Source organism: Andrographis paniculata, unplaced genomic scaffold (genome assembly GCF_009805555.1).
Source record: "Andrographis paniculata isolate CXL003 unplaced genomic scaffold, ASM980555v1 Contig45END, whole genome shotgun sequence".
In the NCBI taxonomy this organism is placed as follows: Eukaryota; Viridiplantae; Streptophyta; class Magnoliopsida; order Lamiales; family Acanthaceae; genus Andrographis; species Andrographis paniculata.
The window spans coordinates 4,013,178-4,027,567 of record NW_026137579.1 but is presented as its reverse complement, the minus strand read 5'-3'; the positions used below and the strand labels follow the sequence as shown (position 1 = coordinate 4,027,567).

The window sequence follows — 14,390 nt, the reverse complement described above, 5'->3', positions numbered from 1 at the left end:
ATAAACTTGAGAGGGAGGAAATACCGTATAAATTGTAAATAAACAGACCGTTATTCAGAAAGGAAGGCACGACCAAGTTGGACTCACCTGGTCGTCCGACCCAAATTCAGGTTCAAGACCACCCAACCAACCCGCTCACAATCGGCAACAGCAATCACGTCCCCAACCAACCCGGTTCCATCCGGCTCACCACCAAATCAGTCGGTCTAATTGGTTCCTATATATTCATCTCAAACACAAACCCCCGCCCGGGTGGCTCTTTCCCCTATTGGAAACGAGCCCTCCATGTTTCTCTCTCTTATCTCCATTTTCTACGTCAAATCCCTCTCTCTCTCTCTCTCGCACAGGATCAACGAATCGCCGTCCGGTACTCCGCCGTCGCCTCCTCCTCTGATTCTTCCGGTATCGCCCCCTCCCCCAACTGCATTTCATTCCCCCCCCCCCCCCCTTTTTTTTTTCCTCTCTTCCGTTTTCTTTTCTTGATTATTATTCGTTTCGTGTTATCTAGGTTTCGAAGCTTCAATTAAACACGGTTCCGATACCCTAATCAATGATTTTTTCGGTTTCGGAGGCTCTCTTTGTTGATTTTATTCGTTTCTTCTGCTAATTAGGAGTTCCACCTAAATTGCTCCTCTAGGGTTTGGAGGATTAGCCAATATTTGCCATTGCATTTCGGACCGAACAACAAGTTGAGAGGGTAGGGTTCTTTCCATCACTTGTTAAAGGATTTGGGAAATTCTTTAATTAATTCGCGTTGGGAACTTGAGATCGATTGTGTTCAAGACTGGGGAATAGAGGTTGCAATAAGGAGGATAATGTGTATACTTTGTGTGATCCAGAAGTGGTCCCGGAGGATTGCTACCATGTTGCCGTGGCTAGTAATTCCACTTATTGGGCTGTGGGCTCTGTCGCAGCTATTGCCCCCTGCGTTCCGGTTTGAAATCACGTCTCCAAGGCTTGCTTGTGTCCTCGTTCTGTTGGTAACCTTGTTCTGGTACGAGGTTTTGATGCCTCAACTGTCAGCATGGCGGATCAGGAGGAATGCTAGGCTTAGGGAGAAGAAGAGGTCTGAGGCTATTGAAATGCAGAAATTGAGGAAGACTGCTACCAGGAGATGTAGGAATTGTTTGACTGCATATAGGGATCAGAATCCTGGCGGGGGTAAGTTCATGTGCTCCTACTGTGGCCATATCTCGAAGAGGCCAGTCTTAGATTTGCCTGTGCCACCTGGGATGAGTAACGCCGGGATTTTGAAGGATATTGTTGGGAAGGGTGGGAAAATATTAAACGGGAAGGCTTGGTCGGATAATGGGTGGTTGTGTGGGCAGGACTGGCTGGAGAATGGGAATTGGGGTAGTGGGGCTTTTGCTGGGAAGTCGAGCTACATAAAGAAAAATGGTGGTGTCTTATTTGGTGGGGATGATGACCATTGTTTGGCGGAAAAATCCTATTCTCGTGTTTTTATTTTTGCTTGCAAGGCATTAACAGCAATGTTCTTTTCTGTTGCATGGCTTTGGAGAAAGATTTTTAGATTTAGTTCTTCCAGAGATGATGCTTCAGTTGATACAGAAAGCAGAGGAATGTTGGATAACCGAGGTGAAAATGGTGGACATGGTCAAGAAAGTAGGGGGGAGAAAGCTCGTAGAAAAGCTGAGGAGAAAAGGCAGGCTAGACTAGAGAGGGAGCTACTGGAAGAAGAAGAAAGAAAGCAGAGAGAAGAGGTTGCTAGGTTGGTTGAAGAACGTAGGAGATTGAGAGATGAGAAAACAGAAGCTGAAAAAGAGCGTGGTAAAGGATCTCAGCAAGCTAAGGAAAGGGACTGCAAGAAGGATTCTGAAAGAAAGAGGCAAGAGAGAAAGAAAGAAAAAGATAGGGGGTCAAGTAAAAGCAACTCTGATGCTGAGGAATTGGAAAAGAGATCTACCAAGGAGAGTGAGCGAAGCAAGAAAAGTGAAAATGATAAGCGGGAAAGCAGAAGTACGCCTGAAAGTATGAAATCTCCAGAAGGTGGATATGGACTTAAGGGTGCTACAGTAAGTAATCATAACAGGGGGAATGCTGGAACTAGATACTTGGATCGCATGAGGGGCACCTTTCTGTCCTCTTCCAGAGCATTTGCTGGAGGTAGTTTTTTTGGAAAGGGTGTTAATGCATCTACTATTTCAAGGGAACTGAAGCCTAACACAATGATAGAAAATGCTAAAACTTCTACACACAAGAAAGATATACTGCTGACTGACCGGGCTTCAGGGAGATCAGCCACAACTGGAGATGATAAAAGTGCCAGCCGTCCTGTAAGTTTAATTTACTCTGAAGTCTTTCAACAATCCTCTCTTTTCTGAGAGGAGTGGTTTAGAACAATTTGTGGATGGCTTGACTTCTATGTTTAGCAAATATTTTGTTCCCATCAGAGTGTTACCTCCATAATATGCCGTCACTTGATATAACTGTGCTTAGATGCGAGTATATATTTAATTTTTCCCTTCTCATAGTGCTCTGTAATGTGTTTGCTGCATTTTTCAACTTATGCTTTGCAAGGCTGCATGAAAGTGTTACATTAGTGTGGCATTGTTAGGATAGAGTAAATCTAATTGCAGTTATTATTATCTTGCTCCATTTTTATATTAAGCATATTGATGACTTGTTTACCTGTAGGTGCTCATTGATGCTCAACAATGTACAGCACCTAAAAAGTCATGGCAACAACTATTTACTCGTTCATCTACCATTTCCCCACCATCTAGTTCAAATGTCATCAGCAGACCAACAGGAAAGAGTAAAACAGAAGTTCAAAGTCCACCGTTTTCCGGTCAGCTGACCTCTACACAATCGTTTAACAATCCAATCAATATCGGATTGTCATCACCATTTAGCTTACCTTCATTTTCTTTAGGATCCAGCACTAGCAATATAACTCTTCCAATATCCTCCGAACCCTTGCTTCCTATAATGAAAGGTGCACCACATGAATTTTTACCGGAGTCTGAGATTTTTGATGACCCCTGTTATACTCCAGATCACGGTTATGTCCCAGATCCCATATCCTTGCTTGGACCTGTTTCTGAATCACTTGAAAACTTTCAGCTGGACCTAGGCTTTGTGGCAGATACTGAAATGAGAAAACCATCTTCTGTGAGGACTAATGTTACAACTTCCGAAGTTAACAAGCCATCACCAATTGAGTCTCCATTGTCTCGATCACGAGTTACAGACGAAAGGCATGCCAGCTCTTTTCCTTTCCCTAGAACTCCTAAAGCTCAGGGTAATCCTAATAATATTAGTGACAGTGGAACATGGCAAATGTGGAACAGCTCTCCACTTGTACAAGATAGTCTTGGTTTAGTTGGTGGGCCTATTAGCTGGCTTCTGCATCCAGAGATGAACTTTCCAAGCAAGGAAGACAACATTCATCCTGTACCACAGAAGACAATGGCTTCATTGTTCAAGAAAGATGAGCAAAACATTTATGGTGCTCACTCTTCTCAGAGTGTTCTATATGGATGTCAGAATGATGGAGCTGCCACTACCGGTGCTCCATGGTTTCCCAAAACTGTGTTTGGGCCAGCATTAAGTCCTGAAAATCAAATTCTGCTGAAGCCTAAAGAAGATGGTGTTCAGCATGGCCTGATTTATGGAAATGCTGATGGCTCTACTACTAACAATCAGTTTGAAGTCTCTGCTACTAATTCGTGGTCCAAGTAAGATAGCAGCCTGAACTCTACTCTACTCTTCTTTTGGTGTCTGTTGCAAGTGAAATTATTGTTGGATTTTTTGGAGTGTAGCACTGATGTTGGAATGTGGACTATATAATGAACTGTGTGATGTAGATTTTTGTGGTTGCTGAATTATATGGCATTTTAGTTTAGACTAATATTGGTGAGTATTTAGGTTTATAATTTCGTTATTAAGCAACAAGCTAGAAAGTTGAGAAACAAGGGCTTTATTTGGTTTTTGTTTATGATACTTTTGTCTAAATTTACTTGGATAATCTATGGACTTAAGATTTTTGATGATTTTATTTCTACTTGAATGAGCTTTTGGAGAAGTTAAGAATTTAATACTAAATAACATGAAGCAAAAAGAGCTATAGGCTATGTATAGCTTCTCTTTTTGGTTGAAATATATCTTAGTAGGCAACACTTAGTTATTGGAATGCTGTTAAATATACATCGGAGCTAAGTTATATAATACTTGTTATGCTTTTTTTTTTTTTTTCTGTAAGGTTTAATAAGAAAACAATGCATGCTCACGTGTTATGCCAATATTGAAGATCTAGAGAAAATTCTATAATGGCTGTCTTTGCCTTATGAACCTTATGATTTAACAGCTTTTTACTTAAATGTTTGCAAAGTTAAAAAACTAAGCCTTGTATCACTCAAACAGATTCGATTTTCTGGGTAAAGATGGCAAAACTGGCAGATTTTTAGAGTGGACCTGTAAAATTTAATGCATAGCAATATAGCAGGATGCTTATATGCGCTGAAGCAATGCCATTGGCAGTTCCAAATTCAGTCATTGATTTATTATTATTATTATTTGTTTCTAGTGGTAACTTGGAGATTTGGTTTTGTATATTTGCAGGAAAGATTGGGCGGTGCAGGGGGGGTCTCGAGATGGTATTGGGAATTCCCCAATGAGCAGGCCTCACATTGGAGGTCTTTACTCCCCTCCAGATGTACAATCGCTTTGGTCATTTGAATGATTAGGTTCTAATAGTCAAAGAAGGGAAAGTGGCAGATTGTAGGGGGAGAGAGTTGAATGAAAATACAACAACAACAACAACTACTACTACTACTACTACCTGGTTTCCCTCTTTCCTTCTTGTAGTGAAAGAGGGAAGTCAGCGGCCTCTTTTTGAGTGGGGGGGAGTATGTAATGAATACCGAACTGAACTGTATCTTTTCTCTCTCTCTCTCTCTCTCCCTCTCCTTTTTCTGTTATTTTCCTTTTCTATATAAGGGAGATTTTAGTGGAGCATGGTGGAGAACTAGTTACAAATGCATGCATGCATACTTGCTTTGTTGCCTTCCTGTGCCTGTGCCTGTGCCTGTGCCTGTGCCAGTGCCAGTGCCAGTGCCAGGTAGGGTAGGTATATGGTATATATATTTAATGTTTAACAGCGGCAGCAGGCAGGCAGGCAGGCGGACGAGGAAGGGCTAGTACTTCTTACTATTAGTAGCAGTAGTACATTCCTCCTATGTTTGATCGGAGGTTGCAATGGAAGCTCCAAGGGAGGGAGGTGGAGGATGGATAATGATTAGTGTTATGCTTGTGCCTCTCCTCCCCTCCCTCTTGCTCTACTAATTTATTACTATACTACTACTACTACTATTACTACTCCCTCGCTGTAGTTTGAATATATTGCTTTGCTTTGCTGCCTTTCTGGTAAGGAAAGGAATGAACATCATCATCATCATTGTCCCTTGGCTACTTTGGAAACATATACTAGAATATGATATGATAATAGTTAGAGAGAGGTGGGATTGGATTGGATTCGCAGGTGCGTAATGTAGTGTGGTGTGGTGTTAGATCAAAATCGCCATCCATAATGGTGTACTCAACTGGCAGAGTGTAATGATTTGCGTCTTAGTGTAGCAGAGCAGAGCCAAGCCAGCCAACCCTGAATGGACGACGACGATGATGGGTCTCTTTGTACTCAACTGCTTCTTGGATCTTGATGGTCGCAAGGGTGCCGCGGCCCCACACGCACCCTTCTTTGTTTTTTTTTTAATTTCATTTACGGTTTCATCCGTACCTTGATTGCTGCCCAACATGGAAATGGAACTAACGACCGATCCATCTTAATTTCTTAACATTGTTTGTTTCACTCATACTCATAGAATAAATAAATAGAAAGCAAACGCCCATCCATCCATCCATCTCACTTGGATTTGGAAGTTGGAAGTCGCAAGAAAGGAGAGATGCCCGCCCGCCCGTCCCTCCATCCATAACTACCACCTACACCTAGTCTAGTCTAGTCTAGGCTTGACCGGCAGAGAAGAGAAGCATCACCATCGTCGTCAGTGGGGGTGGGGTGGGGTGGGGTGAACCAGCATCGATCAGCCTTGGCCCATTCCTCCTCCCGGGCCCGGCCATGCCCAGGTCCACACGATGTCTTCCAAGGAGGGCCTGATCTCCTGCTTCAGCAGCTTTAGATATTCCAGCGTGTCCCCACTGGATTTCCTCATCTCAACTAAATGGAAAGGCGGGGCCGAGGCCACCTCATACACCTGAGCCTCTATACACAACGCCCCTTTCCTCCCCGCCTTACTACTCTCCAGTCTCACAAACCCCCCCTGCTTCTTTTTGGCCTTCATCTTCAGCCGCTTTGCTAATCCCTCCAGCTTTGAGATGATGCTCGAGGCCGGCTGCTCCGACATGAACCTCACTTCTTTCTTCTCCCCCTCCTCCTCCTCCTCAAACATGCCTGACAAGTCGAAACCAGCCGACAGTGAGATGATATCGAAGGCGTTCAAGGCAACCGCTGCCGCCACCTTCATGTTCTCGGTGCTGCTGCTATTCCCGCAGCAGCTATTGCTATTGCTGGCTCCTCCTGCCGCTGCATGATTCATATTTTCCTCACACCTCCTCTTTTCTCTGGATTTGAAACCTTTGCGGAACCAAGAGTTTTCCATGATCTGCGGAATAGAGAACCTGGTGTTTGGATCAGGATCCAATATCTTAGAGATGAGACTGCAAGCGCTGGGAGACATCCCAGTGGGATATTTGAGCTCCGCACTGGCTATTCTCCTGTACATCTCCATTACATTTGAATCGTGGAATGGGAGGCGTCTTGCTAAGAGCACAAACAAGATCACCCCGCAAGACCAGATATCGGCTTTGGACCCGTCATATCCTCTCCTGTTGATGACTTCTGGGGCAACATAGGCAGGGGTTCCACAGACTGTGTGAAGTAAGCCGTCCTGCCTCGCGGATTCAGCAAGAGCGCTCAACCCAAAGTCTGAGACCTTGAGGTTTCCAGCTTCATCCAACAATATGTTCTCAGGTTTCAGGTCCCGGTGATAGACGCCCCTGCTGTGACACAAGTCCACAGCAACAATCAGCTGCTGAAAATACTTCCTGGCCGCATCTTCTTTCAGTTTCCCTCTGGCCAGCCTTTTAAAGAGCTCACCTCCCTTCACATACTCCATCACGAAATAAATCTTGGCCTTGCTGGCCATCACCTCATAGAGCTGCACAATGTTGGGGTGCCTGATGAGTCTCATCACAGATATTTCTCTCTCGATTTGATCAGCCATTCCCCTTCTCAAGATCCGATCCTTGTCAATCACCTTAACGGCCACACTCGTACCAGTCTTGATATCCCGGGCGTGATAGACCTTGGCAAAGTTGCCTTGTCCCAGCAATTTACCCACCTCATATTTTTGCATCAGCACAACCCCTTTACTCTCCTCCATTCAAAGATAGAAGACACAGATACAGATATAGATCTAACTACTTGTTCGCCTCCCAGATAAGTTTTACCAGTTCAAAAACACCACCTTGACTCAACCATCATCGTCGCTGCAGATAGCATTGTGCGGAATTAGCCGTCTAAGGTATTCACCAAAAGCTGGCCTCTGAAAGCGCAAGTGTATAGGACTGCAGAATGTATATCTGGTGGTATCAGCAGCAGCAGGACAAGGTGGGGCTTCCTCCACCTCACCAAAGTCAAAGATTGGCCGTCTCCCCGCGAAGCACATCTTTCCGCATTCCCACCCTGTATTTTATATATTGAACTTGAAAATAAGGAGAGGGGAAGGAGGAAATCAAAATTTCAAAATTAAAATATCATCGTAGAATCAGAATTTTTTTAAAATAATACTATATTGAGATCTTAGTACTGTTGCTTGGAGTGGAGACCGGCCAGCCAGTAGAACTGAAAAACGCGTGATTCTAGATGAGAATGAAGTTTCAGTAAACAAGCAAGCAAGCAACATTGAGATCGCGCAAACCCAAAACAATCACAGATTCCAAGAGAAATAAAAAGGAAACGAAAGAGAAGGGAAGAGGTGGGTTGAGATCGTCTTTCTGACAAACCAACCTGAAGACCTTTCTTTCGTCTGGTTCGGATTCCGATCTCGATGGTTATTCAAAAGCGCATGTATCCAATTTCATCAACAAAAATGACACCGTTTTGAACGATACATCTCCGCAACCTAAAATGGACGGAGAACCCTCTTCAGTTCATATTCAAACATTTCATATAAAAAAAAAAAAAAAAAAACTCAATCTACATACATTCATGAAATCTGCGAATAAAATAGACACAGAATCGAAGCTCAGCAGCAGCAATCTCTTGTCCGCTGGTAAAAACGCGTATGGAAAATAAGGCGAGAAAGGAGCGGGAGCGGGAGCGGAGAGGAAGAATGGGTGGGTGCAGAACTTTGATTGCTAGAAAAGATTGGAGGAGAGGAAAAGATAGGATTATTAGACTAGACTGACCTGTGGAATGAATGAATGGTATCAGACAGCACCGCACTACTGCTAGTTGGTGTAGAGGGCTTCTCTTCTCTTATCTTCTCCTTCCTTCCTTTGTTCTCAAGATCTTATCGCCATGCCAATGCCAATGCCAATGCCAACCCCAATTTTGGGGGTTATATTTGAGAAGGAAGGCAGGAAGCGCTAGTGCACAAAGGAAAGGACAAGCAGGCAGGCAGCAGGTAGGTTTAAAACGGCTGGTGGTGAGCTGAGCTGACTGTAATCCACGCCACTTTCCTAATTCCTACTTCCTTCCAACTCATCGTCATCCTCCTCTCTCTCTATTCATAATTCTTTCTTATCGAGAGTTATGCATCATGCATGAAATCAAATTCATCTCTCTCTCTCTCTGCCAGTCAAATTAATCATCGTTGTTAGATTTATGTTGTCGTTGGGCTTCAAATTAACAAACTTTGAAACCTATTAAGAGTGTTGCAAGGTGGTATTATCAATAAATAAATAATAGTTACTGAAATGGAATAGGAAATGCCATCGGCTGCACACTACGAACCTTGATTTTCTTCGGTTTTATTTTTCAACCAAAATCACATATAATAGTAGTACTGCTACTTAGAAACCCATTTTCTGTTTTTGTTGTGTTGTGTATGTACCACATCACAATCATTGCACAGAAGATAGTCCATCCATCCATCCATCCATCTTTCAACTACCAGCAGGAACAGGTCGATCTGCGTGCGAATGACATAATACTGATATCATCAATACAACAACCACTGCGATTCCAATTCCAATTCCAACTCCAACTCAGCGCCATTTTGTACCTTGAACCTGATATTCAACTACAATCACAATTGGAGGAGGAGGAGACCGGCCATTTAAAAGAGTAAAAGTGGAAGCAATATTATCATACACATGTACTATGTATGTATGCATCAATCATCAAGCTCAAGGTCAAGGTCAGGCCAGCCCCGGAGGACCAACCACGCATCAAATCAAACAATCTTATATCATATGGCTGGCTGGCTGGCTGGCTGGCTATACAAGCAGAGCAGAGCGCATCAAATTGAGTATGGTACATAAAACGATGACAGGGCACCGTCACAAAAGAATCACGAGGAAGCATGCATGGGCATTGATGATGCTGTTGACACTTCCTCTTCCTTCTCCTCCGCACCATCTCCGCCTGCAGCAGCTGTTGAATTGCAGAGATGCAGTATGGTGCAAACATCGTTTGCTTCCAGGAACTGCTCCGCATTCACAAGAATCACAGGCGCGTACTCAAACACCAATCTCTTACACTGCCATTCATTTTCAACACAAACAATTTTTTAGCTTAATGGAATGGAATGGTCAATGGTTCCCTTTTGCATTGCATTGTCGGGTGGGCACACACAACCCAGAAATAATATTTTCAAAGCAAGCACTTGTGACACACACACACACACACGGTATAAGCACATCATATGATTGTTGTTACATAGTTACCTTTTTCACACTTTTCCCAACTGAGTCGCAAGCCTTCAGAAGCAGCTGAACAATCTCCATCTGTGTCACAATACCATAGAATATATAATTCAGACACAAGGCACAGATACGAGCTTCCACTGAGTACTCATCAGCTAAGAAAAGCTGAATTTAAGAATGCATATTTCAGATATGAATTTTTTATGAGTGTTGTTCTATGCAGATGTTTGTGGTTATGTTTGAAGATCAACATTGTAATTAATATATATATGTATATATATATGCATCAGAAGATACTGCAGCATGATCTATTAGAACGAGTTATCCATAGACAGGTTGAATTGCTCAAAAGTTACCGCGGTATCAGGATCTTCCAACTTCAGAAGAGCCTCTGTAATGACATCATGGCATACTTTGCATTTATCCTTGTAGAGAGGTTGTGAAATGGGAATGCCTTGCCCACAAAGACCAAACTTAGTGCAGAATTCTTCAGCGTGAGCTTTGGAAGCCTCTAAGAAAAATAGAGGGGCATAATAATCCACCAGACGAATGCACTGTAAGAAAAAGATTACCAATCATACAGTCATGAAGGGATGGTACCTCATCACCATAACAGTATATAAACATTATATGTCAACTAAAATTCAGCATAAGTCCTGTGTCGCTTATTCAGCAGCTGTTCCAACACTGCATTGCAAAATTTCTAGTTCAAAACAGCCCAAATTGTTTGTGAAATTCCCTATACTCAATCAGCACATAAATGTCATGATGCTATCTAAAGTGCATGGCATCATAATTAGACACATTAAGTTTTGACTGGATTGAAGACATACATTAGATTGCAAGACAAAGATTCTACTTCAGCAGTAAATTGCAGATAGAATGATTTTTCTCAGTACCTGCTGCTCGTATGGAGGTATTTTGGAGCAGGATTTGTGAAGGACTTTAAGTATCTCTGATTGGGTTTTATTGTCTGCAATATAATTGAGTGCCTCAGTGACAAACTCTTCACACATCAAACACAGCTTGCCATTCTTGATCTCTTCTCCCCCATGTTGAGATTCTCCTGTAGAAAGTTTGTCAGGGAACTGCAGGACTGCAAGACGAGAACTAGTAGTTGTTTGAATTTCTCTTATAATTAAACAGTTAGCCAGAAAAAACAAACCATCAGAGTAGAAACATAGATCTTACTGCAGGATAATTTTACAGAAACACTATAACTACAAATTGTGCTTTGAAGGATAAATCTAGAGAGGTAATAGATATATCTCCCAGTTTAAACAATGTAGCAAGTTTAGTATGCTTTATGAGGTCAAGGACACAACCATTAACAACTTGTAAAGATTGCACATGGCGATTCTCAGAGATCTACTTATATCTGTGGAGCTTATTTTAGCATTTATAAAAGATCTAGCTGGATGGAGCTTATCTTAGCATTTACAGGAGATATAGTAATTGACACCATGTGTAAATAGTCAATCTTCTCCATAACAGTAGCGACTGGATGGGTTTCTTGTGATGCTCAGAGACATTGATATCTTAACAACAGACAAGCCGTGCTCAATATTAAGATTAATCTCTTCCAGCAGAAAGAAATAACAACATTTAAGTGGGGTACCAGTTTAAACCACATGTAGAAATTTTACCTCCTCCAGCAACATGATTAGCTATCAGGTTTCTTGCATCACAGCTCCAGAAGCTGCCAACTACAAATAGAATTATGACGAGCCTTCTGTCCATGCTGCAAAGATGATGTTTATCAACTAAACTTGGAAAAAATTACGAAAAACGTGGAAAGAAGATATGAACTCGAAGTAGAATATTGCTATAAAGTGGGGATAAGAACCACACACGCAAGATATTATATCCAAAAGGATATAAAAGGTAGATGAAGGGCATACAAAAGAGGCATAAGTTAACTATAGCTGCATTTTGGAGGTAGGAAGGACTGAGTCAGTATCTCGAAAAAGCCTGTGCAGACATGTATCCTTTGTTCTAAGCAAAAAATTATCCACATCACAAAGGGCGCACATTCAAATATACGACCTATCATATTCAAATTGCCTTGATGCAAAATCCATTGTAGAACTGTCAATACTCATTCCATCAAGCAAAGAAAAAAACATGGTAAAGTTGTCGCGTAAGGGATGGCCTTGTAAAGTCAAACTTACGGACTCAATACATGATTATCACAAGCGGCTGTAGGAATTTTGATTCACGAGCAATAACCATACTTTCGGCTAATCACCGAATACGCAAGAGATTACAGCCCCAAAGATTATTTTTTTATTCATTTAGTTTTTGAATCAACTCAATTTTGAACTGTGTATTTAAGTAAAAAAAGCAATCCCGGATAATTATTTCGTCTTCAATCGCAAACATAGAAATTTTGATACGTCATGATTCAATAAAACGACAAACTTCTCCCTCTGTTTATGGGCGTTGACCTTCAGAAACAACTTGAAGAAACCAAGAGTAAGACGTGCTTGATTGGAATTGAAATTTAATTGAGTCGATTGAGTGCCTGTATTCCAATTAAACGAGAGAAGGGCCCGTTTAATAAAATACCCAGCAAGCAAGCATCACGATTCAAATTGTGTCATGTCATCAAACTAAAAGCAAAAAAAAGAAGAAGAAGAAAGATAGCAAGCAACAAGAAGATGATACAGATACGGGAAAGAAGAATGTAACAGAGCTAAAAGGAAACGAGATTCGATGGATGGCAAAAAAGTTAGAGGCGAGGCGAGCGAGCATTGAAGAACATCTTCTCATACCAAACCTACCTACCTAATCAAATCAAAGTCGTGGCAGAAGGCAAAGGGTTGCGATCTGAACAACGCTGCAGATGGGAAGAGAGGGAGGGAGCAGACGGGCTTGGCTTGGTGGACTGCCGCTGCTTCTTTCTTTATTCTTCCTTGAAGCGAAGGCAAGGATTAAATAATCGTAATTGCTTTTAGGTGATCGACGTGGACCAGTAGGAAATGGACACGTCAGCGATGACAGACCGGTGCGTATCTGATTTTGATTCAACAAAAACAAGGAAAAAAACGCATATTCCGCTAGGCTAGATGATGCAGCGCTATCATTGCTGGATAATTGGATTGGATTATTAGTGTCTGCCGTGGACTGGACTGGACTGTAGTCGATGAAGTAGATCCATCTATCTTTATGTTCAGTGTTCTCATCTCAAGTCTCAACACATTAAAATAATAATAATACAATTCAAATACCAAGAATTTCTAAAAGACATTAAAATAATAATTAGACTTGTTTATAGGTTGAGTTGCAAGCAGATGGAAGGGAAGGTGTGTCCAATGAAATGGCCAATGCATGATATGATAGGATGACGAGTTGGAACTGGAAGTCACAGCTGGCTTTGGCTTGATGGTGTGTATAACATAAAGATAGATACTAGTGTTAATTAACTAATTAAGAATCCTCATCCCTTTCCGGGACAAATTCCTTTTCTTAAGAATACATACAAGATTCGTCACTACAAAAAGGATAATGGTAACCCCACCATTAACCACTTCATTTATGAATTTCATAGTAATAGAAATACATGTCCTACCGAGACAGAATTTGTAATTTGCTATCCTCTTGCCTAGCAGGCAAAGATTGACCTACGCGGAAAGGATGATTCATTCGGATCGACATGAGTGCGACTGTCCTGCTGGTTCTGGGTTACGGAAGGAAGTTGAAAGGTTAAGGTTAGGAAGAAGCTAAGAATGAGCCAATCCATCCACCTCGTCATTGTAGAGAGAGAGAGAGAGAGAGGCACAGCCACTAGGAAGGATTAGTGTGCATTAATTAATTAATGAATTAATGTGAATTGATACTATGCTTTGTTTCTTTCTTTCTTTCTTTCTTTCTTTTTTTTGCAACCGTCTCCTCGTTAGAGATGCTTGAACTTCTTTCATTTATCCGTAAAACCAAGCAAAAAAACTCACGAGTGAGTTAGTTAGTTTGTTTATAAAAAACCCTGCTGCCTCCATTCTGTATCTAATCTAATCAGTATAATGGAAGTGCAAGTGGCTGATGTTTTCATCAATGTCTCTCTGTCGTAGAAAATAATCTCAATCTCAATCCCAATCCCAATCCAAAGCAAAACAAAAACAAAGCTTTAAAGCCAAGATTGGATCATTATATCCCCATCAACGCATATATATATATATATATAATTCCTCTCTCTCTCTCTCTCTCTCAAGACAAGCAAACAACACAAGGCACTATTCTAAATAGGGCTAGGAGTGGGAGTGGGAGTGGGAGTGGGAGCGGGAGTGATTGATTACATGCTTGTTTGGTATATGTTTTGGTTAATTGATTAGTTATAGTTAGTTGTGAATGTGACAGGTGAAATTTCATAGTAACAGTAAATAGCAGCAACTCTAATCTCTAATAAGAGGAGACGGATTAATGAATGAGAATGAGCAACAGCATCCATAACTAACTGATTTCAACTCTAATATCCTCGTCATCATTAT

General features: G+C 41.6%; 3 protein-coding genes across 13 annotated transcripts; 1 reads left to right on the top strand and 2 right to left on the bottom strand.

Annotated features, from left to right (window-relative positions):
- The first annotated feature begins 258 nt into the window (after nucleotides 1–258).
- Nucleotides 259–5,339, top strand: LOC127251599 (stress response protein NST1-like). 3 transcript variants are annotated; one of them, XM_051275346.1, is made up of 4 exons: nucleotides 259–402; nucleotides 509–2,294; nucleotides 2,656–3,698; nucleotides 4,582–5,339. In XM_051275346.1, exons 2-4 carry the CDS (start codon nucleotides 816–818, stop codon nucleotides 4,700–4,702), a joined length of 2,643 nt encoding a protein of 880 aa, XP_051131303.1. In that variant the 5' UTR covers nucleotides 259–402; nucleotides 509–815; the 3' UTR covers nucleotides 4,703–5,339. The 3 variants fall into 3 exon arrangements, with proteins under 3 accessions (XP_051131303.1, XP_051131305.1, XP_051131304.1); XM_051275348.1 differs by having other exon boundaries at nucleotides 276–402; nucleotides 638–2,294; XM_051275347.1 differs by having other exon boundaries at nucleotides 279–402; nucleotides 612–2,294.
- A 65-nt stretch (nucleotides 5,340–5,404) lies between these two features.
- LOC127251604 (CBL-interacting protein kinase 2-like) lies at nucleotides 5,405–9,083 on the bottom strand. Of its 9 annotated transcripts, none has more exons than XM_051275362.1 (5): nucleotides 8,993–9,069; nucleotides 8,446–8,901; nucleotides 8,242–8,306; nucleotides 8,045–8,159; nucleotides 5,405–7,896 (listed from the first exon to the last, which is right to left on the bottom strand). In XM_051275362.1, exon 5 carries the CDS (start codon nucleotides 7,416–7,418, stop codon nucleotides 6,060–6,062), a length of 1,359 nt encoding a protein of 452 aa, XP_051131319.1. In that variant the 5' UTR covers nucleotides 7,419–7,896; nucleotides 8,045–8,159; nucleotides 8,242–8,306; nucleotides 8,446–8,901; nucleotides 8,993–9,069; the 3' UTR covers nucleotides 5,405–6,059. The 9 variants fall into 9 exon arrangements, with proteins under 9 accessions (XP_051131319.1, XP_051131322.1, XP_051131323.1 ...); XM_051275365.1 differs by having other exon boundaries at nucleotides 5,405–7,720; XM_051275366.1 differs by lacking the exon at nucleotides 8,242–8,306 and having other exon boundaries at nucleotides 5,405–7,720; nucleotides 7,826–7,896.
- A 210-nt stretch (nucleotides 9,084–9,293) lies between these two features.
- Nucleotides 9,294–12,838, bottom strand: LOC127251606 (uncharacterized). Its single transcript, XM_051275369.1, has 6 exons — nucleotides 12,694–12,838; nucleotides 11,553–11,647; nucleotides 10,806–11,002; nucleotides 10,263–10,460; nucleotides 9,928–9,987; nucleotides 9,294–9,740 (listed from the first exon to the last, which is right to left on the bottom strand). Exons 2-6 carry the CDS (start codon nucleotides 11,644–11,646, stop codon nucleotides 9,552–9,554), a joined length of 738 nt encoding a protein of 245 aa, XP_051131326.1. The 5' UTR covers nucleotide 11,647; nucleotides 12,694–12,838; the 3' UTR covers nucleotides 9,294–9,551.
- Nucleotides 12,839–14,390: the final 1,552 nt, after the last annotated feature.

Bases quoted from the DNA above. Each gene is read 5' to 3' on its own strand.
- LOC127251599 (XM_051275346.1), top strand. From the start codon at position 816: ATGTGTATACTTTGTGTGATCCAGAAGTGGTCCCGGAGGATTGCTACC. The intron at 2,295-2,655 runs GTAAGTTTAATT...GTTTACCTGTAG, and splicing joins ATAAAAGTGCCAGCCGTCCT to GTGCTCATTGATGCTCAACA. The intron at 3,699-4,581 runs GTAAGATAGCAG...GTATATTTGCAG, and splicing joins GCTACTAATTCGTGGTCCAA to GAAAGATTGGGCGGTGCAGG.
- LOC127251604 (XM_051275359.1), bottom strand. From the start codon at position 7,418: ATGGAGGAGAGTAAAGGGGTTGTGCTGATGCAAAAATATGAGGTGGGT.
- LOC127251606 (XM_051275369.1), bottom strand. From the start codon at position 11,646: ATGGACAGAAGGCTCGTCATAATTCTATTTGTAGTTGGCAGCTTCTGG. The intron at 10,461-10,805 runs GTACTGAGAAAA...TTTTTCTTACAG, and splicing joins TACCTCCATACGAGCAGCAG to TGCATTCGTCTGGTGGATTA. The intron at 9,741-9,927 runs GTAACTATGTAA...AATGAATGGCAG, and splicing joins TTGGGAAAAGTGTGAAAAAG to TGTAAGAGATTGGTGTTTGA.